Source organism: Xyrauchen texanus, chromosome 10, assembly GCF_025860055.1.
Source record: "Xyrauchen texanus isolate HMW12.3.18 chromosome 10, RBS_HiC_50CHRs, whole genome shotgun sequence".
Taxonomy (NCBI): Eukaryota; Metazoa; Chordata; class Actinopteri; order Cypriniformes; family Catostomidae; genus Xyrauchen; species Xyrauchen texanus.
The window spans coordinates 16,244,493-16,269,789 of NC_068285.1; the positions used below are offsets into that span (position 1 = coordinate 16,244,493).

The 25,297-nt window shown below is 38.6% G+C and overlaps 1 protein-coding gene across 3 annotated transcripts in view; it reads left to right on the forward strand.

The window, feature by feature from the left end:
- LOC127650673 (uncharacterized) overlaps positions 1 to 25,297 on the forward strand; it is a 50,556-nt gene that overhangs the window by 12,513 nt on the left and 12,746 nt on the right. The window contains exons 2-4 of one of the 3 annotated variants that reach the window (XM_052136257.1): positions 8,227 to 8,264; positions 13,989 to 14,024; positions 22,537 to 22,630. In XM_052136257.1, coding sequence (XP_051992217.1) covers positions 8,227 to 8,264; positions 13,989 to 14,024; positions 22,537 to 22,630 — 168 coding nt within the window. Of the gene's footprint in view, positions 1 to 8,226; positions 8,265 to 13,988; positions 14,025 to 22,536; positions 22,640 to 25,297 lie in introns of all 3 variants that reach the window. The other 2 variants (XM_052136256.1, XM_052136258.1) reach the window with 2 other exon arrangements.

The window sequence follows — 25,297 nt, forward strand, 5'->3', positions numbered from 1 at the left end:
TTAATCACGAGTGAGGGGAGAAGGGAGCATGAGATTGGCTGCAGGCTGGAAACAGCGGCAGCAGTAATGCTGTCGCTGTACCGGACTGTAGTGGTGAAGTGGAAGCTGAGCAATAAGGCAAAGCTCTCTATTTACTGGTTTGTCTATATCCCTACCCTCATCTATGGTCATGAAATCTAGGTAATGACCAAAAGAATAAGATCACAGATACAAGCGGCTGAAATAAGTTTTCTTCGTAGGGTGGCTGGACTCACTCTCCGTGACAGGTTGAGGAGTTCGGCCATCCAGGAGGAACTCAGAGCAGAGCCAGTTGAAGTGGTTTAGGCATCTGGTAAGGATGCCCCCTGTGTGCCTCCTGTTGGATGTGTTCCAGGCACTGCAAACTTGACCGAGACCCCAAGGTCAGCCCAGGACCTGCTGGAGAGATTATATCTTCCAGTTGGCCTGGGAGCGGCTGGGGACCCCCGGGTTGATCTGGAGGAATTTGAAGGGGAAAGGGATGTCTGGGCCTCTCTGCTCTCCCTAATGCCACTGCGACCCTAATGGACTAAGCGGTAAAGAAAATGGATGGACAAGACATGCTTCACTGAACATTTAAGACATGATGCTGCACAAACAGACATTCAAACAATTCTCATGTAGCAGATAGACCATTGGAGCTTTGGTGGGGGTGGGTTTCAGAGAAAAACTCACAGCACGTTGCAGTGAAACTGGCTTATCTGCAAAATTGAGCAAATTACATGTTTGACAATTAGAGACACAAGTTAATTAGCTACTGGATTACATGTCAAGGACCAATTAGCATGCACCTTGTGAGCCGATTAGCTTAACATTGACTGTCCTGTTTAGAAGAGATCAGATATGACTGATCAGATCCGATTCGTGTGTCCCGTGGCTCACTTTCTTATATATCTGAATTGGTTGCTATATCAATGACACTGCATCAGTATGCAAAAAACAATGTGGTGGAAAATAAAGATTTTAGCTTATAACATGGCAATTTGTAGCTGCGGCACTGGACTACATCTTTTGCGGCAGCGGCAGACACAGAGGAGGCTGGCATGCTCCGCTTTATTTCATGCTGCCCTCTCTGCCAGAATCATAGTTCAAAGTGGTGTAAGTGGTCCAGACAGACTGGTGGTCCAGACAGTGACTGGTGGGCTTGTGTGGTAGCCACCTTTGATGAAACAATGTGGCTGTTGAACTTCAGAATCCACACAGGATCAGAATCAGCTTTATTGCCAAGTATGCTTACACATACAAGGAATTTGTCTTGGTGACAGGAGCTTCCTGTGTACAACAATACAAAAACAGCAGCAAGACATAGATAATTAAAACCAAAAAAAAGAAGAATAAAAATAAATAATTATACATATACGAACATACACTCACTTTCATACATACCCACATACACACATAGTGCAAAAGTGGATATGTTGGATAATAAAAATAGACTTAACTGTGTATTGCACACAATTATTGCTCAATGGGGCAATTTAACTGTTCATTAGATGGATAGTCTGAGGGAAAAATCTGTTCCTGTGCCTGACGGTTCTGGTGCTCAGAGCTCTGAAGCGTTGGCCAATAGACAACAGTTCAAAAAGTTAATGGGCAGGGTTAGTGGGGTCCAGAGTGATTTTACCAGCCTTTTTCATCACTCTGGAAGTGTATAGTTCTTGAAGGGGGGGGGGCAACCAATAATCCTCTCAGCAGTCCAAACTGTCCTCTGTAGTCTTCTGATGTCTGATTTCAGAGCTGCAAACCAGACAGTTACTGAAGTGCAGAGGACAGACTCAATGACTGCTGTGTAGAACTGTATCAGCAGCGCCTGTGGCAGGTTGAACTCCCTAAACTGGCGAAGGAAGTACAACCTCTGCTGGGCCTTTTTCACAATGGAGTCAATGTGTGTCTCCCACTTCAGGTCCTGTGAGATGGTAGTGCCCAGGAACCTGAATGACTCCACTGCTGCCACAGTGCTGTTTAGAATGGTGAGGGGGGACAATGTTGGGTTGTTCCTCCTAAAGTCCACAATCATCCACCGTTTTGAGCATGTTCAGCTCCAGGTTGTTTTGACTGCACCAGACAGCCAGCCGTTCCACCTCCTTTCTGAATGCAGACTCATCGTCATCTCGGATGAGGCCGATGACAGTGGTGTCGTCTGAAAAATTCAGGAGCTTGACAGAGGGATCCTTGGTGGTGCAGTCACTGGTGTAGAGGGAGAAGAGTAGTGGGGAGAGCACACATCCCTGGGGGGCACCAGTGCTGATGATACAGGTGGTGGAAGTGAATTTTCCCTGCCTCACAAGCTGCTGCCTGTCCGTCAGAAAGCTAGTAATCCACTGACAGGTAGAGGTGGGAACAGGGAGTTGGTTTAACTTAGTCCGGAGTATAACTGGGATGATTGTGTTGAAAGCCGAGCTGAAGTCCACAAAAAGGATCTTTGCGTATGTCCCTGGTCTGTACAGATGTTGCAGGACATGATGCAATCCCATGTTGACTGCATCATCCACAGACTTCTTTGCATGATAAGCAAATTGAAGGGGATCTAGAAAGGGTCCAGTGATGTCCTTCAGGTGGGCCAACACCAGTCTCTCAAATGACTTCATGACCACAGATGTCAGGGCGACAGGTCTGTAGTCATTAAGTCCTGTGATTTTTGGTTTCTTAGGGACAGGGATAATAATTGAGCATTTGAAGCAGCATGGGACTTCACACTGCTCCAGTGATCTATTGAAGATCTGTGTGAAGATGGGGGCCAGTTGGTTAACACAGGAACAAAGGCATGCTGGTGAGACACCATCTGGGCCTGAAGCCTTCCTTGACCTTTGCTTCCGAAAGACACAGCACACATCGTCTTCACAGATCTTGAGTGCAGGTTGAGTAGCAGGAGGGGGGAGGAGGTGGGTTGCAGGAGGTGATAATGTTTGTGTGAAATGATGGTTCGAGTGCATGTGGGGTGTGAAATTGGGACATTCGAATCTGCAGTATAACACATTCAGGTCGTCAGCCAGTCGTTGGTCCACCACAGGGTTGGGGGTAGGAGTCCTGTAATTAGTAAGTTGTTTCAGGCCACTCCACACTGATGCAGGGTCGTTAGCTGAAAACTTGTTTTTCAGCTTCTCAGAATAGCTTATTTTAGCCACTCTGATTTTCTTAGTCAGTGTGTTCAAAGCCTGATTGTACAATACTTTATCCCCACCCCTTTAAGCATCCTCTTTGACATGACAAAGCTGTCTGAGTTTTCCTGTGAACCATGGTTTATCATTGTTGAATGATAAATATGTCCTAGTAGGGATGCACATATCCTCACAGAAACTGATTTATGATGTAACAGTATCTGTGAGCTCGTCCAGGTCTGTAGCTGCAGCTTCAAAAACACTCCAATTAGTGCAGTCAAAGCAGGCTTGTAGTTCCAGCTCTGCTTCATTAGTCCATCTCTTTACAGTCCTTACAACTGGCTTTGTTGATTTTCATTTCTGCCTGTAGGACGGAAGAAGATGAACCAGACATTGATCAGAGAGGTCCAAAGCTGCACGTGGGACAGAGCGATATGCATCCTTTATTGATGTGTATCAGTGATCCAATATATTCCTGTCTCTGGTGGGCCTCTCGTTTTCCCCGTTAACTCTGCGATGCAATCCGCTCTGAACAGTTGGAAGATGTAATGCGCTGTCCGGAATGGCTTCACTCAGCCAGGTTTCTGTGAAGCACAGTGCAGCAGTGTTTGAGAAGTCCTTGTTAGTATGTGTGAGGAGATGTAGTTTGTCAGTTTTGTTGGGAAGAGAGCTGAGATTCGCTAGATGAATGCTCGGCAGTGCTGTTCGAACGCCGCACTGACAGAGTTTAACCAGCGCGCCGGCTCGTTTCCCTCGCCTGCGTTTCGTAGCGCGTTTAAATAACACAGCTGCGCCTCTGACTAAAATGTCCAGCAAAACGTCAGAATATTCAAAAACCGGGAAAAGATTATCTGGTATGTGCTGCCGAATGTTCAGCAGTTCGTCCCTGGTAAAACTGACTGGAAAAATATTACTAAACACAGGACAAACAAACAAAAACAACAAAAGAATTGTAGAGCTCCACACCATCTGTGGCGCCATCGTTTATGACAGTTTGTGTGTCCATTCCATTAATAATATTCTCAGATAGACCTACACTCCACCACCACACAACTAATTTCTGCCACCACTGCCAGCAGGTTGCTTGCAACAATATGTGTCGCATAACATGTCTTTATGTAGTGTGAAATAGTGACATATGGCAAAAGCCACTTGAGAACTGATCAGACAAATAAAAAATTAAAATACTGGTTGGAGTAAGTGAGTGGGGTTGCGGTGTCTCCCCATTGTGCCCCAAAAAAGTGTATTACTGCAGACCAAGGTGTATTACCGCTGACCCTTACCATGAACATGACCATGACTGCTGGTATCCATTTTCACCTGTTTTCTCATTCAGAACTTGTTTGGGACAGTAGGAACAGTTTAAGATGTGTCTTCCTTTACAGTTTACAGAAAAGTTAATTGCATAAACTAATAATTTGCTGAAGAATTTTAAAGATAAGTGTTAAATGTTTTGATTCTGCCGAGTTACTATCCAAGCGGCATTTCCCATCTGACATTTGTTTGTTTACATTCTCCTGTGGCACAACTAATAGTGTGTTGCATCAGCAGCCTGAGAGACCTGGGTTCTCATCATGTTTTGATACCAGGAAGTAATCACGTTCACATAATCGATGATGAGCACGATTCGGAGGATCCATTTTTCACCCACTGAGATTACAGTTTTACTCCACTAAGGGAGTTTAGGGTAAACGTACTGTGTGACTGTGCTTTTTCTCAAGTCAAGTCAAATACTTTTTATTTGTATAGCACTTTTCAGAATACATATAGTTTCAAATTAGCTTTAAATAATATCATGCTGTAACGTCTAATGTTTTAAATGTCTTAAAGTCTTTGTGACTCTGATCCCTCTCTGAGAATGTGCACTCTTTCTGGATCTCTTTTCTGTCTTTTCAGTCTATTTAGGCCTTGCTTCTTTTGTCTTCCATTTTTATGTTATACCACTTTGCATAGATCTCTTTCCTTCATTCATGCATTCAGTCTTTCTCATCCTCTTTGTCAATGTGTTCCCTTTCCCTCCTTCCTGTATGTTTTTGGCTCAGAACTGGAGGTGAGTCAGCCTCTTAGACTTCACTCCTAATCATAATTCTTTTTAACTTTCTTTTACATACTCTTTTACTGTCCCTCTCTTTTGCTGCTGAATGAAATTTCAAAGATGGATGATGGTTGCCAAAGGCTCTAGGCCACAAGATCTGTCAAGCCTGATTGTGCCATGGTCCAGTTGTTGGTTTTTGGCAATGCAGATCCTTGTGATGTAATCAGATACCATCAGACTTTTGCTGGGTGCCTAGGAATCTTCCTTCCTATTCCTTGACCTAACCTAAGTGTTGTGCATTGACATTAGCTTTTATCCTCGTCACATGCATATTTTTTTATCCTTTATTCTCTCTCTTGCTGTCTTTTCTTTACCCTCAGGCTCCAGGCCTCATAATGCTCAGTGTCACACTCAGATATAAATGTAGTTGGGCAGGATAAACAGTGCAGCGGCCATGGGGCGCTTAGTGACCTTGGATGTGATGGTTTATCTTTCACGTCTCTTGGGATTTTCTCAATGTGTTTTCCTGCATGAGTGAAAGTGATTTGTCTGTTCAGGGTTATGCAACAGTTATGGTTCCTGACAGCTGGATAAGATCTATCTATCTATCTATCTATCTATCTATCTATCTATCTATCTATCTATCTATCTATCTATCTATCTATCTATCTATCTATCTATCTATCTGTCTGTCTGTCTGTCTGTCTGTCTGTCTGTCTGTCTGTCTGTCTGTCTGTCTGTCTGTCTGTCTGTCTGTCTGTCTGTCTGTCATTTATTATTGCAAAAAGCAAAAGTAAAGCGCTTATAATGGAGGCCAATCCATAAATGCTAAAATAAACATTTCAGAAATATAGCCACGAGATGTAACATTATACATGTAAACATAATTTTGGTGTGATAAAATATAAACATGATTTTACTGTGATAAAATTACTTACTAACATGTTTAAAGTTCTATACAATAATAGAACTTTGTTGTCTTGATAACGAAACCTTCTAATCCCATTATTTGATATAAGTTTACACAGATAAGGTTAGTAAAGAATTTTATTAAGCTAAAATCATGTTAACAAATATAATGTTTACTTTGTGGCTATAGTTTTGAATTCATCCATCCATCGATGGTTTGGTTCTCATCCTCTATCCTGTACTTCTGGCTGTCTCTGTAATTGATTATGAGTAGATCTGTTTTACCTTAACTCACTTTATCAGTCTTTCTCTTTTACTCCTCACTCTCCCTCATTGCTCTCCCATGAGCTCTGCATGGCTCTATCTGTCTCTCCAGAGTGGGTTAGGTTGATTGAGGAAATGGCCCTGAGGCCCAAAGGTTCTGCTGTACTTACAGAGAGATAGATAGAGAGAGAGACACCAGCAATTAAAAGACACACACTCGCACACACACACATAACATATGCATTGGATGCAACTCATGAAAATGAAAATAAGTGAGATCCAAATCAGTTTTGAGTGGGGAAAAAACAAAACAAAAAAAAAACAACACAAAAGCTGCAGGTAGAAGAAGGACTGGTACACTCTGTTTTGATGTGATTAGCCCCATCAAAATATTGTTATTGTATTGCGTCAACATTTTATGATTGCTGTAAATGAGTTCAATGAATCAAGCCTTAGCTCGACTCAATTTCAGTGATATTGAGCTGAATTAAATAAAGCTAAATTGAATCGAGAGAGACAATGGAGTGAGACAGCGCATGCACTTCAGCTAGACATCATCTGTGGTTGAATTTGGTAATGAACATTGAAGGGATATTTCAACCACAAATTTAAATGCAGTCACCATTTACTCACCCTCATGTTGTTCTAACCCAAAATAATTTATTTCCTTTGCAGAAAACAAAAGAAGATGTTAGGCAGAATGACCGCCTCAGTCACCATTCACGTTCATTGTATGAAAAAGAGATGCAATGAAAGTGAATGGTTTCACTTGTCTATGACAAGACTGATGGGTCACAAGTCTTGTTGTAGACAGCAGGAGAAAAACAATGCTAAATGCAAATATTTAAATGCAACTGACCATATAATCATGCATAGTTATTGTAAAGTTAATAATAATAAAACGGAGCTTTCCTTATCTTTTGATGTTGACATTCAATAAAATTTGGTGGCATACTGTTCATCATAATATGAAGCATTAATGTTGAATTTTAAGCACAGTTCTGTTTACGTTTGCATGATAATCAGTACTGGTACTGTTTTGGCTCACCACTTGATGTCCAATGTAATATTTGGGTCCTGAAGCAAAACCAATTGAGAACCAATGTGCTTGATAAATGTTTCTATTTGATATAGTTAATTGTTTGCTTGGTGCTTGGTTTTGAGTAATGTTCGAGTCTTGTTATGAAACAGTAATGATTCACTCATTACAATGTCTTAAAAACGCTGTTATTATGGCACAATATTATCACTTGTGCAGGTCTGTGTTTGTGCAGCCTCTAATGTTAGGGCATTTTTTCCAGGCACATCATTCAAAATGTTATTGCGAAATGGGTTATGTGTCATTTCTAGTTTGTCATGTGGAATGAGTCATTGTAAACACAAACAGTATCAAACATTTATTTCATAATCAAAATGATGTCAAAGTCATGCAGATGATCACAAATATCGAGGAAGCACAAGCACACAAAAAACAACACAAGCTTAATAAATATGATTTTAATATTTAAAGATTTCTCTTTGCTTCTTAATAGCCCAATTTCTTCAGAGCCCTTTATTCTTCTAGCAAGTGCTTCTTTGAATTCTGTTAATATTAAATTCAGCATCTCCTGGAAGCCTATTCTTGAAATACAAATGTATAATTATTGGCATAACTGCATCATGCTGTGCAATCACTAAATGTTTTTATAAGTTTATTGGAGTGATGAGATCTAAAAGAGTGTTGAATCAAATCTCTTTCTCCACAGAGTGCTGGCAGTTGGATAATTAATCTAATTTTAGGTCTTTGTGTGAATGTCAGCAGAAAATATAGTGATGAGCTGTCAGTTTGTCTTAGCTTATTCAGTAAAGCTTGTGTAAGCCACATGCCTATTCCCACATCTCTCTGTTTCTGTATCTCTGCAGCGGCGGATGCAGTTCCCGTTCGAAAAGATGGGGAGCAGGTAAGTAAAACTACAGTGCTTTGTATATTTTAGATTTGCTTTGAAACAGTCCCATTTTGTTGGCTTAAGCCCTGATGGCTTTAAGTATCACATTTATTTGATGTCCTTGTGCTGCATTTCTGTCTAAAACTGTTACTTACACCATTTTATTAGCTTCAGTGCTGACTTTTGTGTTTAATGGCACTTTAAAGACCCCATGATTACAATCATTTAGAGTTATGTGGCTTTTAGTGCATGTCTATTAGCTTTGAAGCTAACTCATATGCTAGCATACTCCTAAAGTTGACAAAATGAACTTTTAACAGAAATATGCATTTAAAATGTACAGGCTTTTGGTGCATTCATGTCGGAGAATATTTATGAGATAAGGAAACTCTGGATTTTCTTTGAACCTCATCTTTTCAAAATTGGGGGTTTGTCAATTAAAGTATCATGGTGGGAACAAATTGGTTTCAAACATAATTCTCATTTACTTGTGAATTTGGACTGTATAGTTTAATTTGTTTGCATTTTTGAACTGTTGCTGAATAATTGCGATAAAGCTTGCTAAAAAATAAGTCTTATTTAGCTGGTTTACGAAGCGACATTCTCGCGCAACAAAACTACATATCCCATAATTATACGTTGCTCTTCATTTAGTTTTTAACATTGTGCTAAAAATGCTTTCTGTCTTTGTCTTTTAGTGAACAAGATAATGATATATGAAATTGCAAAACAGATCCATGACAGGTTTTGACTAAAATCACTTTAATGCACAGCACATTGCATCGTTATTACGAATTCTGACCTTGTAAGTACAAAATTCCCAGGAGGACTTGAACGCAGCATTTCTCTTCAGGAAGAATATAATGGAAATATTCATGACTCATCTTGCACTACATAGATTTTAGTCATTTCATATGCAATATGCCTATGCAATCATATGCTCTCTAGAATGAGAATATCCCTTCCCCTAATACCACCTGCAACAGACTAGCAGACAGAAAATCACGTTGGCCTGTAGCTGTAATGTAACTAAATCTATTGGCTGTTATTCAAATGTCCAATTCAATTGGTAATACACCAACAAATGAAAGAAATCTGTGCTTGTCAAGCCATTTCATTGCATCTTTAAGTATCTAAATGAAGTCCTTAGTGCATTTCCATCCAACAGTGTTACATCCACCATTTGATTTGGCTTAAACGCTGACATTTGTGCCTCATGGCACTTTAATGAAGTCTTCAGCTTCCATGAAGACCCCCTAAACTTGACGCATGTCATGCCACCCTGTAGGGCTAAATGTGGGAGAATCCATTCAGTCCAGAGCCTTGATGATGAGTTTGAGAAGAGTCTATATTAGATATCTCACCAAGGCCACAAGAGCTGGAACCCAGTGCCTGGCTATTACCGTACATTATTGCAGTATAACAGGTCTCTCTCATGGGAAGACATAGCCTCATCCGTCTTCTCCATTTGCTACCCGTGTTCCTGTACTGCTCAAGGGCAGCAACTCCTGGCTTGCTGCTTTACTCATACATGGATGAATTTGGCTCATAATCTACCATTTTGGATTCTGGGAACTTTCCAAGCCAAATGTAGTGCTTTATATCTCAGTGCTGCATAATAATGCCAAGCCAAGGGGTTGATGTCATCCATGGGCGTAGCAGTAACTTTAAAAGAGTGGGGGACATAGATGTAAGTAGGAAGCTCACATAAACCCAACACTCACAGTGCAGTATTAATATTTTACAATATTTATTAATATATAACTATAAGTATTATAAAGAGACTTCAGTAGAGGATTTAAGCATTATTAGAACAAAGCAAATCTATCTTTTCCCGACAGTTTCTGAGCTGCTGTGCACGGCTTTTATCAGAAGACAACAATAATAGTCTTATAATAATTATAATGAGTTTCAATAACGTTAGAACATTTCCATGCATAAAAAAAGCATGTCTGCAGTATATATTGACTTCAGTCAAATGCATAAGTGATCTAAGAACACAGCAGATGCATATTCTTTCCTACAGTTTGTCGACTGCACACCATCATAGAGGTAAAAAACAGGAGCTGATAGAAAAATAGATTTACATATTTAACACAGATCTAGTAATCTGCTTAAATTTTCATAATAGATTGAACTACTACCTCACAAACATAATGTAAAAAGCATAACTTAATGAAGAGTCATGCGCTGATATAAACTTTACTTACAATGTGTGCTTAAAAGACGGATTGTCCTTAGTTTTTTTTCTGCCTTGCATTTCACATAATGCTGCCAATCAAGAACGATATGCCAGTAAATAACTCTCGTTTATGTGTTCCTCATCTCTTTCGGCTCATGTTACTCACCTGTGATTGGATGGACGGTTGCTCAATCAGCCCAAAGTAACAAAATACTAAGAATATTGCATACAAATCCACCATTTGGACTTGGTATAGGTTTAGCTTGAAAAAGCGCGGGGGATCATATCAATTTTTTAAAAAGTGTGGGGGAGGTGTCCCCCACGTACCCCGCGGCTGCTACACCTTTGATGTCATCTCACTGAAGCTGTTGTACTTGAAATAATATCTGTGCACGCATGCTTTTATGTTAGTGTGCATGTGTGAAAGAGCTACACTTGAGGGCAGTTGCCAGTTACCAAAATGACAAAAGGACTAATAAATGAAACATTTAATGTTCCCTAGCAATGGAAAGCATTCAGATATGTGTTGGTGGTTGCTATGCAGCAGCTAAAGGGCTGGAACATCTTAACATCAGCCTAAAGTGGTTTGAATCAGGTCTTGGCTGGTCTAAACTGGTCTCCCAGCCAGTTTAGGCTGGTTTTGCTGGTCAGAAGGCAGTGCCTCAAAAGCCCAGTTAACTAAAACCTCAACCTGATTAGTAAAAGTTGTCATTATATGCAACCAGTTACTCAAAAACAGTAATCCACTGCAAATTACTAATCACATTTTAAAACTGTAATCAGAGTATTCTACTTAAAAGTAATTTTCTGGATCATTTTCATAGGAAATTAATGTCAAAATTTTCACTGTTCCCAAATAGACACAAGCAGACATACATATGAAAATAATTCAAGTTTTAAATGTATTCTACATAAATAATATAATTCTAGAAATATGCATAACCTACATAATGTACTAAAAAGCAATTAACTTAAATAAAGTTAGAAGCTGTAATCTGATTACAATAATTTAAATGATACTTTTTACTGAAAGTAATCAGATTACAGTAACTGATTACTTTATAATCAGATTACACCCAACACTGATTGCAACAAGTAAAACACAGTTGTTTTACACAATGTCCTCTTTAAAATGTGTATCAAAGGTATTATTTACTTAATTGCTAGGTGTGCAATAAAATTAATTATTTGTTGTTAATTTACAACTTTCAGCAGAAAAATCGTGGGTGGCTTTCATAGTTGTAAGTCAAATAATTAGAAAAAAGGGCCCAACGGAAAGGTTTATACAACAGAGGTCATAGAGACTAAGATGGTAAACAAATCAATCGCCCCTGAAGAACCTCCCCAACTTTTCCAGTAGCCTGTAGGGAATTTCCTGGGTGCAGACTTTTACCCCACACCAACCCCATTCTGACACTGACCTCCATTTGACCTTTAATATTGATCTCCCTCTTAATGAACGGCTCTTGCTGTTCGCTCAGACACTCACTGTGCGGGGTGCAGTGTAAATGCAATCGATCGCTCGCTGTGAGTATGTTTGGGTTGGCTAGGATTACTTATTCTAGTGCTACTCATCAAAGCTGCCCTCATCTCCTTTTGCTATTGTTGTTCTCGCCAAGTACAAAGTCTCCTGATTCAGACATTAACACTAAGCAGTGTTAATGAGTATTTGACACCGTTGTCTTCATATTAGCAATTTGGCTGTTAAGTGGTAACAAAACCAACATATCATGACAAGGGGGCTTACAAAGAAATGGGTGGGTGTTTCTACAACTTTGGGCACTTTTATGTCCCATGGGTTGATTTTTATTAAAGCAAACATAATTTTGCAACCTGGTCTCCTAGAATGACATTACTACACCTAAATGTGTTCAAAATAATTTTTATGTTGCTCATTGTAAATATTGTGGCACTTTCCTTAATAAAATTGAAAGGCACTACAACCATGACTTTTATTCACTTTCACACAAATCATGGATAAAAGAGCAGAATATTAGTTCCTAAACACTTCCTTTTCACCCTATTCCTCACACAATACTTTCTTATGATGTCAAAACACCAACTATAGTACATGACTTGTAAGGCGACACAGTTGGATTACATAACTAACTGCATTTATGTGATCAAGTTGCGGGGTAGCTCAAACGTGCAATGCAAAGGACCGGAGATGAATCCTGGAGAGCATGCAAGTCAAAACGTGAGCCTAAATTGTCATTAAAGCACCACAATGTGACATATTTCACCTCGGAACTGCTGAGATATGAGTACCATACAATGTAATTGAACCATACAATGTAATTTTGCAAATATGTCGCCACTGTCACATAACTTTCATTAAATCAGGCGGTGATTTTTATTAAAACCTTCTTTTGTTCAATGAAGGTCACATTAAATCTCTTAAAAAAAAATGTCCATGCTTTCATTATTTATTTTAGCTTATTTTTAAATGCTTTATGTATAATTGTTATTGTTTTGTCCCAGACCAAAGCTTTCAATCTTAAAATATGAAAATCCATCATAAAAATATTATTGCATTTGACAAAGAAAACTATGACAAAGAGTGAAATAATCATTTTCAATATTTAAAGTTGAAGTGTGTAATTTCTGTGCAACAACAAACAGATAGTCTGCCTCTAAACTCACACCATTGGTTTGTGTCAGTATTGTTGTGTCGGGCTGGACAGGTAAATCAAAACAAATTACATTCCTAAGTTTCGAATCAAGGTGTAATTTTACCAAATTATGCAAAAAGTATGAATATATTATTTCATTGTGTGTATTTAGGATACATGAGATGCAACCTATAAAATTTGCCTTAGCAAGAGAAATAAGTTTATTCCAAAAATGTTATTTCCATCACAGAATGCTATTAAAAACAATACATAATTAACCCTTCGCTAAGCTCCACCCCCCTTGGTAACGGTTGCTCATTCTGACAAGCTCTGCAGAACTCCCCATTGGAATGAATGGGAGATTGCCATGAACTGTGCGGTTTTTGGCAAAATATGATCATAAACGGAATGGATAATATTTTTCTGTGAGCTGGTATGAAGAGTGACATTGTAATGCACATTTATCTGAAGTTTTTTGTAAAGAAATTGTTAAATTACACAGTAATTTGATTAAAAACTGTGGAGACTGTGAGTCAGAATCAAGGCAAATGATTATTACAGTCACTTGAAAAGAGAAAAACTTCATTTAATAGCGATTACACATCTATTAACATCAGCATAAGTGAATAGAGCTGTTTATAACGTCTCATAACACACTCATTTTGATGCTGTTTATTTATCATCACTTTTACTAACAAAAATGAATGGTGTCCTGGTTTGTGAAAAAGTTTGTAACAGATGTACAGTGTCTTGCCTGCTTCCTCTGTTTTCTGTTGGTTTCACTTGTTGTTTTTTCAGATCTAGTTTTCTGTACTTGGCTTGATATTCACCTTATGTTGTTTAAGGCTAACTCAAATCATTCCTTCACTCTTTTCTTCTCTGTTCTCTTCCCTTTCACTGTATCGCCACCATCTATTCCCCAATTGTTATCTGCTTTGCCTGTAGCATGGACGTGCTGAGTTTTCCTGGGAAGGAATCAATGTAAGTCTGGCATTGACCTTTCCCTTTCATACTATACCTTCTCTCTCAGCTGTTCACTTCTCATTTTCTGGGGGTTTATGAGATGTTTTTAATCGATATGAACATCTGTTCTCTCTATCATTTGACTAAATTTGTAACTCACTGGGCATATCTTGCAAATGTCTTTACAAATGGAAAAAACAAAACCAAAGCCAGCAGATTATGACAGGTACAATACAGATATTATGAAGATAAATGTCTTAAAGATGAAGTGTGTAATATTTCAATGTCAAAATACTTTCTTCTATCCCAGCTTAATATGCTGAGAAAACGAAGCAATTTGAAGGTTGATTTCCCTTAAAAGTGTAACACTATGTCTGTGTGAATGATGCCATTTAAAACATTCCTTTATTTGTATGAACATCCCAACCAGCACTCATTGCAACACTGGCTCAACCAGTGGTGGGACCTTGGGGCGGGACTATCTGTTTTAACTGACCAATGGAAGACGAAGGGAGTGTTGAAACAATCATTATTTTGCTATTCTTTTGCTGATGCTTGTGGCAAAGAAATGACACACTTAAAATCTCTGCAGTGACTCGACCATTTATCATCCTTTTCTCTTGGGGTTTGCGCTGTGCGTCAGCTGTCTTTGGTGGGCCACGTCATGTTATCTTGATGAGATTTGGACAATTTTAGCGACTTGTAGGTAAAGAAGTGATGATAAGTGGTTCAAAGAGTTTTAGTTACATCAGTTCACTTAAAAAAGAAGAAGTAAAAGACAGGTAACACCACCTTAAGAGCTGAATCAGGTGAAGTGGATTTTACAGATCCAATTTTATTTCACTGCTTTTGTCACTTCAAAAGATGACATTCTCCAAATAAGTTCTGCCTGAATGAATCAATATTTATAAGATGAAATGCATGTGCTCTAAAATCTGATTTGTGCAGCAGATTTTAAGTAACTGGTATAGGTGCTCAATTGCAACAGTGAACTACCTACAGTCAGGCTAATGAATCATAGTGAGCTAAAGCACATAACTGTTAATCAGAAGGTTGCTGGTTTGATCCCCACAGCCACCACCATTGTGTCCTTGTGTCCTTGAGCTAGGCACTTAACTCCAGGTTGCTTTGGGGGGATTGTCCCTGTAATAAGTGCACTGTAAGTCGCTTTGGATAAAAGCGTCTGCCAAATGCATAAATGTAAATGTAAATTAATCTGCAAAAAAGCAAAACTGCAAAAGATATTAGGGCTTGTTTTCAGAGAATCTATCTTTAATATAAATCTTTGGTGACAATTTACAATAAGGTTGTATATATTAACATTAACTAAGTTAGTTAATATGAACTAACACTGAACAATAATTTTTCAGCACTTATTAATCTTGGTTCATTTCAATGCATTATTAAAAATTAAGTTGTAGGCTACATATTACAGTAAAGTTGTTTATATTGAAGTAACATTTCAGCTTCAATAAAAGTTTAGCTCAATCAACATCATTTGTGGCAAAATTACAAATTTAGACTCATCTCTCATTCTTTGAAAATAAAATAAAATAAACAAACAGGATTGGACATGGGGCCTATCCGCAAATGCTAAAATACTCACTGTTTCAAAAGTATAGCCACAAGACACAAACAATATGCTTGTTAGCATGATTTTAGAGTTAACAGATTACAAACCTTTTCTGTGTAAAATTATACACAAGTTTTAACAGAAGAATTAATGTAATTGCTTTTATATGGTTATAAGATTCACATTCCCTCCAAAGATTTGCCCCATTCACTTCCATTGTAAGTGCCTCAATGTAACTACATTTTTGTTTGCTTTAAAGAACAGGGGGGACAATTATAAATAAATTTTTGTTGAAATCACTAATAAGTAATTAAATGTAATAAACCTGTTGAGGAAGTGCCCTGAAAACAATATTATTACTGTATTTCCATCTGCAACTCACTGTAGATACCATTTACAGTATGTTGCCATCAATTAGTTTGTTTTTACAGTATTATTGCTGTATTTCCACCGTGCCTTACAGTAGAAATTGTTTACATGTTAAATGTTTACATGTATGTTACTGTCAAACTTAGCTTTATTCTTTAGGAAAAATTGAGCGGGAAACTAATTACAGTAATTTACTGTTAAATTGTATGAGAACCTGTACATACACAATTTAGAGGGGAAATTTGTGGTTTTATTCAGTGATCTATTTTCAAAAAGAGGAAACCCTGGAGATGTCTTCTCTGCATTGGACTTATTCATACAATCGCATATAAATGTAGAACTGTTACTGTATGGGAATACACCTGGCAACCTATGGATGTTAAGCCTAGTCTTGAGAGGAGCAGAACCAAAGGGATCTCTTTTCAACTGAACCAGGTGAGCACCAAAAATCTTTTAGCAGTTTATAATATATATATATATATATATATATATATATATATATATATATATATATATATATATATATATATTTCAAACATTCATCATTAGACCATTAAGATCTGCATGTCACTTTTTGACAGGTAGCTTTGTAACGATAAAGTTTACGTTCTTAAAAAGATACTAGCATTAGTTATAATGGCTGTTCTGTTTAGTATTGAAGAATAAGTTCCCAAAATTACTTTGTCTGTGAACACATGTTGTTGTATTTACACCAGTCAAATGTATGCAATTCATTGGACGCCCCATTTTTTTTATTTGATGTATAAAAATAAGTGATTAAATAAAAAATGTATTTAGAAAATCAGTGAGCAAGCCAAAGGCGACTGTGGCAAGAAACACAAAACTCTGTAAGATAAAGATGTTGATTGATGGAGAAAAATAACCTTGAGAGAAACCAGACTCACTGTGGGGGCCAGTTGGGAACTCTGACTAGCATGAAAATAATGACAATATTTACAAATTATTAAACTAAGTAAGTGTTAAGGGTCAGTGTTTAAACAAAGATTTGGTAAAAACTGTAAGATTAATGACTAATGTCTTTGAAATTAATCCTGGATTAACTGCAGAAGTTCACATAGATTTAATTGTCCTTGTTAGTTGGCTTGAAGTTATTGATAGTCTATGCATCCCATTTTAAGAGTGTAGTCCATCATTAGACCGAGGTGATGCATGCAGAGATCATTGAGGTGCTTCCAGTGGCTGGCCATGCATTAGAAGTCTAGGCCTTCAGTGTGATTCATGCCATTAAGAAAACACAGTTTCACAATGAATTAGACACCCTATGCCTTTGGGCATCATACATTATGTCACAGCTAACTAGTAATATCAATGACGAAAGCCAGAACTTGAAATTTTTCATATGAATCTATCAAGGAGGTCTATGATACCTGGAAAGATCTATCTAATAATATTTGCTATTTATATAAATTTATTCCTTGCAATAAATTTAGTTTCGTCAGGGTTCACGGTTATGCTGCGTTTCATTCAAGTTGGATGTGGGAAATTCCTATTTGATATCTCTGACCATAAATGCATTCCATTCCCCGATATTCGGAACTGCAACGCTCCCTTTAGATTAGCAGGGGTTTGACTCTCATTGGAGATGTCTCCTAGCAACCCAACTGATAAACAATGCTGCAGCGCTAGCATTTGTGCTTCAGGTGTACGATTATCAAAATAGATTATAATGTTTCATACACCTGTTTCAGCAGGCATTTGTTAAACAAGCTATAATATCATGTAATGTAGAAATTAACTCATTTATCGATATTATTAATAAAGTGAATGTTTATCACTTACTTTGTATATCTCACTGAGTATCGACATGTTTGTGTGACATCATGCATCTCAACGAAATTGGAGTTGAGAATTTCTGCACAAGCCTACAAGTTGTACTTCTGACTTCAAGATGCATTCCATTGCACTTTTCCTAGTAGGAAGTTGTAAAATCCGACTTTCCGAGTTGAATGGAACGCAGCACTACTTTTCAAAACTTGATCCGACACTGAATGCTCAAGCAGCCTAATTTACACTTAGAAAACTCCTGATGTTGCTATAACAATGCAAAAAGCACTTACCAACTTACTTGAAGTGAAAATCAGCCCTCCTTTCCTGTTTAATAAATTAAGCATTCACACGGTCATGGAGATCATCTCCTGATTTTGAAATCCATAAGGATCTCTTTCTCAGTGGTGATACCAGCAGTGATGACAGCCGACTCGTCAGACAGATTGATCTTACGTTTTTCGCTCTTGAATGATGTACATCACTTCATGCATGATTGCGCCACTCAAGGCCAGCTAGAAGGCCTCGACTGGGACATATCCCATAGACCACCCCCCCCAAGAACAAATAAATCTATCTGATTGGCTGATGAAATTCACATGCTGCTTTGGGCGTGTGCTATGTGAAACAGTTGTCACATTTTGCTTGTAAGCATCAAGGAATAAATTCTGACTGGATAAACTTTTTTCTTTTCTCTGTTCTTTTGTAGTTGAATTAAGAGTGGAAAGCAATTTAAAATACATAGACAAAAAGGTGATTGAGAAAGAAAGGACAAAAAATATGTATTTATTTGGCATGTTAGGTCGGCAGAGAAGGCTTTGCTGGCCCTGAGATTTCGCCACTGGGTGCTTCACAGTTCAACCGGCTGGTTATTTCAGTAAGGTTTATCCTAAGTCCTAGGTTCAAGCAATGTCATATGAAGTATTCCATGTCTTATGGTTGGAGTTGGCATCAGTTCATCCTCTGAGGTCCATCGTAATAGACTGAAGTGATGTCTGGCTGGCACCGGCTGCATTTGTCGTCATCACTCAGAGACACTTATTAGTGGAGTCCGATACCAAGCTGGAATGGAGCTGGATCGGGCTGGTTCTGGTGAGCTCGGGATAGGAGTCCCAAGGTTGAGACATGGAAACAAATAGAATAAAATCAGCATAGAGTTATAGATCGTGATCGTTCCGGCAGACCTAACTAAAGCAGCCTAATTGTGTGGTGAAGAATAAATTAGGTGTATGCCTGACTAAATAGATGAATCTTTAGCCTAGACTTAAGCTGAGTGAGTGTATCTGCATCTCGAACAGTGTTAGAGAGACTATTCCATAGTTTAGGAGACAAATAGGAAAATGATCTACCAACTTTTGTGGATTTTGATATACTAGGATCTATTAACAGGCCAGAGTTTTGCGATCATAAATGAATGTGATAAAATACAGCATGTCAGAGGGTCACTTAAGTACTGCGGAGCTAGACCATTCAAAACTTTGTACGTAGTTAACATAATTTTTAAATTAATACAAAATTTAAAATGTAGCCAATGTAATGATGATAAAATTGGGGCTAATATGATCATATTTCTTGGTTCTCGTCAGCACTCTGGCTGCTGCATTTTGAACCAATTGAAGTTTATTTATTGAACTTGCTGGACATCCTCCAAGTAATGCATTACAATAATCTAGTCTTGAGGTCATGAACGCATGAATTAGTTTTCCGGCATCAGCAACAGAGTGCAAGTGTCGGAACTTAGCAATATTTCTTAGGTGGAAGAATGCTGTTCTACAAACATTGGAAATTTGTAATATAACACCTAAGTTCTTCGCTGTTGAAGATGATGTAACAGTACATCCATCGAGAGTCAAATGATATTTTAGTGGCTTATTTTTAGAGGGTTTTGTTCCAATAATTAGTACCTCTGTTTTGTTGGAATTGAGTAGAAGGAAATTTCTGACCATCCAATCTTTGATTTCATTGATACACTCTTCTAATTTGGAGAATTGTGAAATTTCGTTGCATTTCGAAGAAATATAAAGTTGGGTATCATTGGCATAACAGTGGAAACTTATTCCATGATTCCTGGTAATATCTCCCAGGGGAAGCAGTAATAAGGAGGCCTAAAACTGATCCCTGTGGCTCTCCATACTTAAACTTTTGTTTGATTGGACAATTCCTTGTTTACACAGACAAAGTGGTAGCAGTCTGCTAAATAGGACTTAAACCATACTAATGCAAGTCCACAAATCCCAACATAATTCTCTAGTCTATTCAAGAGAATATCATGATCCATCTTGTGGAAGGTGACACTGTCAAGAGTGCTAGACTGTATTCATATTTTCTTTTATTTCATCAAGTTCTTCTAGGCTTTGTGGCTTACTGATTTTTTTAGATAGATCTTGAAGATAATACAAGCATACAAGAGATGATGTAATGATCTGAGATGTCATCGCTCTGCGGTAGAATTTCTGAATTATCAACATCAACTCCATAAGACATAATTAAATCTAGCGTATGATTATGGTGATGAGTTGGTCCTGTCACATTTTGTCTGACTCCAAGCAAATTGAGAATATTGATAAATGCTAATCCCAATGTGTCATTTTCATTATCTATGTGAATGCTGAAGTCACCAACAAATAAAGATCTATATATAGTAACTACTAGATCTGATATAAAATTTGCTAATTCACCAAGGAAATCAGAATAAGGCCTGGGTGATCTATACTGTAGCAAGTGGGAAATGACGAGAGAGATTTTTTATTTATATCTGATGGTGTACCAGTAAACATTATTAGTTCAAAAGAGTAAAACGCATATCCTGTCCTCTGATTAACACTAAAAGCATCACTGTAAATTGTAGCAACACCTCCTCCTCAACCCTTCAGACGAGGCTCATATTTATAACAATAACCTGGGGGAGTGGATTCATTTAAACCAAGGGTGGGGAACCCTGCTCCTGGAGGGCCACTGTCCTGCAGAGTTTAGCTCCAACCCTAATCAGACAAACCTGAGGAAACTAATCATGGTCATGATTACTTGAAAAATGTAAGGGCAGGTGTGTTTGATTAGGGTTGGAGCTAAACTCTGCAGGACAGTGGCCCTCCAGGAGCAGGGTTTCCCACCCCTTATTTAAACTAATATATTCATCCGGTTTATGCTAGGTTTCAATCAAACAGAGTACATCCAAACTATTATCCGTAATAGTTTAATTTGCAATTAGTGCTTTGTTTGAAAGAGATCTAATGTTTAGTAGCCCTATCTTTATATGATGTTTATCTTAATTTTTTTTAATTTTTTTTTTACCTCAATCAAATTATTTTTTTTGAGATTTAATGAGGGGTTTGTGTTTGGTAGTTCAGGGAATAGAAACAGTCTCTATATAATATCTAGGTGATAAAGTCGCTATGTGCTGTAGTTTATGTGAACTGTGTGATGTCTCAAAGCAGCTAGCAGATGTTTGGATTAGCCTGTTTGTCTGTTTCCTGACCTAGGCCCCAATTAGTCAAATACTATCACTATTAAGACTATGAGCCAAATTACTAGAGAAGAGAGCGGCACCTTCCATGGATGGATGTAATAACGAAATGCATTTAACGATGGTGGCTGGAGTCTCTATTTCAACATTCCTTACAATAGAATCACCTATGACCAAGGCTCTTTCAACATCATTCTCAGTGGGTGCATCACTGAGTGGGGAGAATTGATTGGAAACCCTAACATGAACAGGAAGGTGTTGTCACTTTGCTGAGCGAGTATGCCACAGAGACGTCACCCAAGCACCCTGCTGCGGTGGCTCTTCATCCAGAACCAAAGTGTGTGTATTGCTCGCTGTTCTACCCACATCCGAAACAATATCTACTATCTTCTCTTTCTCACTGACCTCCACTAGCGTTTGGATGAGTGTCTCTAGCTCATTAAATTTCTCCATCAGCCTGACTAATTCCATACACTCATCATATGTGAATCCCTCACTGCAGATGGAAGAAGCTATAGTAAACATGTGACATGCAATGCAGGAAGAATTAACATAAGTGGATGCCATAACTTACTGCAGTTGTTTGTTTGTTGTTGTTGTTCCAGAGCAGCTAGGGTTTGAGATCGATGTGAATCCCTCACGCAATTGTTTGTTATGGTTGTTCTTGATAAGTGGTGCTTTGGAATCGATGCAAGCTGAAGTTATATGATAGTAATTGATTTTTGTATTTTTTTTTCTAGGTCTGGACAAGCAAAGAATTGGAGAGTGTTCTTTCAGTCATTTGGACATCTGTTGAACTTAATATTGAAGTTTTTGAATAGAATTTTATGTGTTTTCATAATTTACCTTTATGAGTAACATTTATGTGATGTATGAGTTGTCACCATGTAATAAATGTGTTTGCAAAAATGCCTCAATTGTTTCATTCTTTTTAACTTGTAGTAGATAGTAGTTAGTTACACTAACTCTGTAAGTAAAAACTGTGCTTACTGTGGTTAGTTCTATGGTATGGACACTGCAATTAAATATACAACATACAAACAATTACCACAATTAATTTTACAGTACAGCACATACTGTAAATCATTATACAGCTTGCTGTAAACTACTGTAGATGGTTTTACAGTATTTTTACTGTGGTATGGATAACAGCTTGCCGACGATTTGTTGACAGTAAGTTACTGTTAATTATACGTCAAATTCTTTTCAGTGTGTGTTTCAATAATTACCAAGGCTTTCATTGATATTTATTCCCTTCCTTTTGCTTCTTTTCTGATCAGTCTTTCTTTCACCTTTTCTTTTTCTTTTTGCTTTCTCTCATTTTTCTTTCTTTCTTTCAGCTGTCCATGGAGGACACCACCTCCATCTTGCCAGGTCTGAAGCGGAACTCCAACGCCTATGGGATTGGAGCTCTGGCTAAGTCCTCTCTGACAGGTGTGTCAGGTGTGTGTTTGTCCCGGTAGCTGGTAACCGACCCCCATGTTGGCTCCAGTGGAGGAGATGTTGATTGGAGCCAACATGGCTGCCCCTGTGGTTCCCCCTCCCTTTCCAGTTTCACCACCTACCTCCATTAATTAGTGCTTGTCAATGGCCTCTTTGGCCATTGATAAAATTCCCCAGTCTGATCCAACAAGAGTTCCCAAAACAGCTAATGTAAGTGCACTATCCATCTCTACTAGCTTGCTGCTGGGAACCGTTGTCTTTTGGTGCAAATCCAGTGAACTGTGTATTGTAGTGTGTTTTATGATTATGTTCAGTGCATTTCCGATGTGAGGTGTAGTGTTCTTTTGTGCCATTGTTGGTTGATACTGTGTTGTGCTGTTATTTTTATGGACACTCATGGATGCTGTTCATTGTCACAGCAGGTTGCTGGAGATGTAGGTATCTGAATATGTTTCAGCTTCATGCAGGGTCAGACATTTAGGTGGCTCAGGGCAAGAATTCCACCAAATGTGATGAAAAGCTCTAGAAATTCTAAATAAAGGGAATAGAAAGTGGGCCAGTTTTTAATTTCTCTGTTTTGCATTTATTACATCTGATAGTTAATGCTTGATGTTCTGTTCTAAACTTACTTAATATTCTATTCTAGGACTAGACATACATATTAGCATGTAAAATATGAGTTGATGTTGATTTATTTTTATGGGTAAGAGGTGTCACAGTCCTGTCACTCTGCCAGTCTGGGTTTTTGTGTGGCAGGACCGTGACATCATCGTTCTATGCCTGCTTTGTTTTTCGTTTTCTGTCTTTGTGTGAGCGCACGGTTTCAGTTGTTATTTCCCTGCCATGTGCTCCTCAGTTGGTCTGATGTTTCATGTTCAGAGCATGGTGTCTGGATCCTGACTTCCCTGTCTGGTTCGGTTTCGGTTGGTGTCGGGATCTGGACACGCATGCTCCATGTTCTGTCTGTTATTGCCGTGAGTACATCAGGCTTATGTCATCTTGGCAGCATGCACTCACGTCAATCGTTTATGTGTGTCTCTCGCAATCACGGACGTGCTTCGTGATGTGCTCACTTTGCGCTGCATGCCCGGGTTGCGAGCTGTCTTCATGTTGTGGTGAGGTTCAGTCACTTCAGTCTGAGGTGTCAGGTTTGTGTATGGCCGAAAACACACACCGAACATGCTACCACAGCAAAATAACCATATAAACAAAGACATTGGTTAAAGTAAATCTAAATTTCGGTTGAAAAGCTCCATCGTCTCCACCGCACTTACACATGCTCACACACATATATATATATATATACGCACGCGTACACACACACACACACACACACACACACACACACACACACACACACACACACACACACACACACACACACACACACATTGAGACTTGTTTCACGACCAACAAAAACCGACCACCCCCTGCGAACAGTTCTTATTATCCGAAATAACTTTTAATGTGTGAATTTTTTTATGTTTCAATGTCTTTTGCCCTAATCAGCCTCACATAGCTATAATGGAAAGCACCGCGCTACCCCTCTCTTTCGCTTGTGTGCGCACACACACATGCACACACACACACACACACATGCACTACCTTGTTACTCCTATCCCGAAAAGCAGCACATTCTCCATTGATATTTTTAATATGTCGTTTTTGAACTAGCAACGAAGGCTTGAGTTATATCAGAGCAAGATGCTGAATCAGTGGTGGAAGAAAATAGTTCACAGAAACACTTGATCAATACAACATTTTCTATATTATCTGAAATATCTGTGGGAAACACCCTTGCGCTCCCCTCCCCTCTCTTAAGTGATCACACACACGTGGACACACATACATATACACATTAAGCACACACTTACTCGAGCGCAAGAAATCACTCACTGCTGAGAAATCCTCTGTTGCTAGTTCTAAAGTTACGTTTTTGAACTAGCAACGAAGGCTTGAGCTATATCAGAGCAAGACGCTGAATCAGTGGTGGAAGAAAATAGTTCCACTCACAAGAGCATTTTAGGGATGAAAAACTGAAAATGTCTTGCGATAAAACCCTGAATGATGTATTAAGGCGTGGTAACCATGGTATAAGCAGACTCTGACTCATTCAATGACTCTGGCTCATTCAATTATTGAAAAATTATACACACCCGAGGTGGAAATGTGGTCACGACTCGCAGTGGAGTGACCGCTGCACCTTGGGTGTGCATTATTTCAATAATTCAACGGGCCGGAGTCAATTATTCCTAACTGATTTCCTTCCCTATTTTAGTCTCCTCGTGTGTGCTGTCCAGTGCAAGTTTGTCTTGTTTTGTGTCCATGTCGGTGTTGTTCGTGTCTCTGTTCCTAGTTTATTCTGGTTGGTCCTGTACCCAGCCCGTCTACCCCTGCCTTCCACTCCAGCCAAGCTTCAGTGGGCTCCAAGCCTGGTTTGTGTTATTCCCTTATGGGGCAGTTTTTGTTTGGTTTTGTTTATTTTTGTAAAAATAAATCCTTTTGTTTTTTCACTCTGCGTTTGGGTCCTGCCTCTGATTGTGACAAGTGGTACCAGTTCTCAAATTAAAGGCCTCTTAGAGAAGTGTTAGCTGGTTTGCAGGTCTTAGCTGGTTTAAGATGGTCTTAACTGGTTTTAGCCAGCCTTGTCAAATTGGT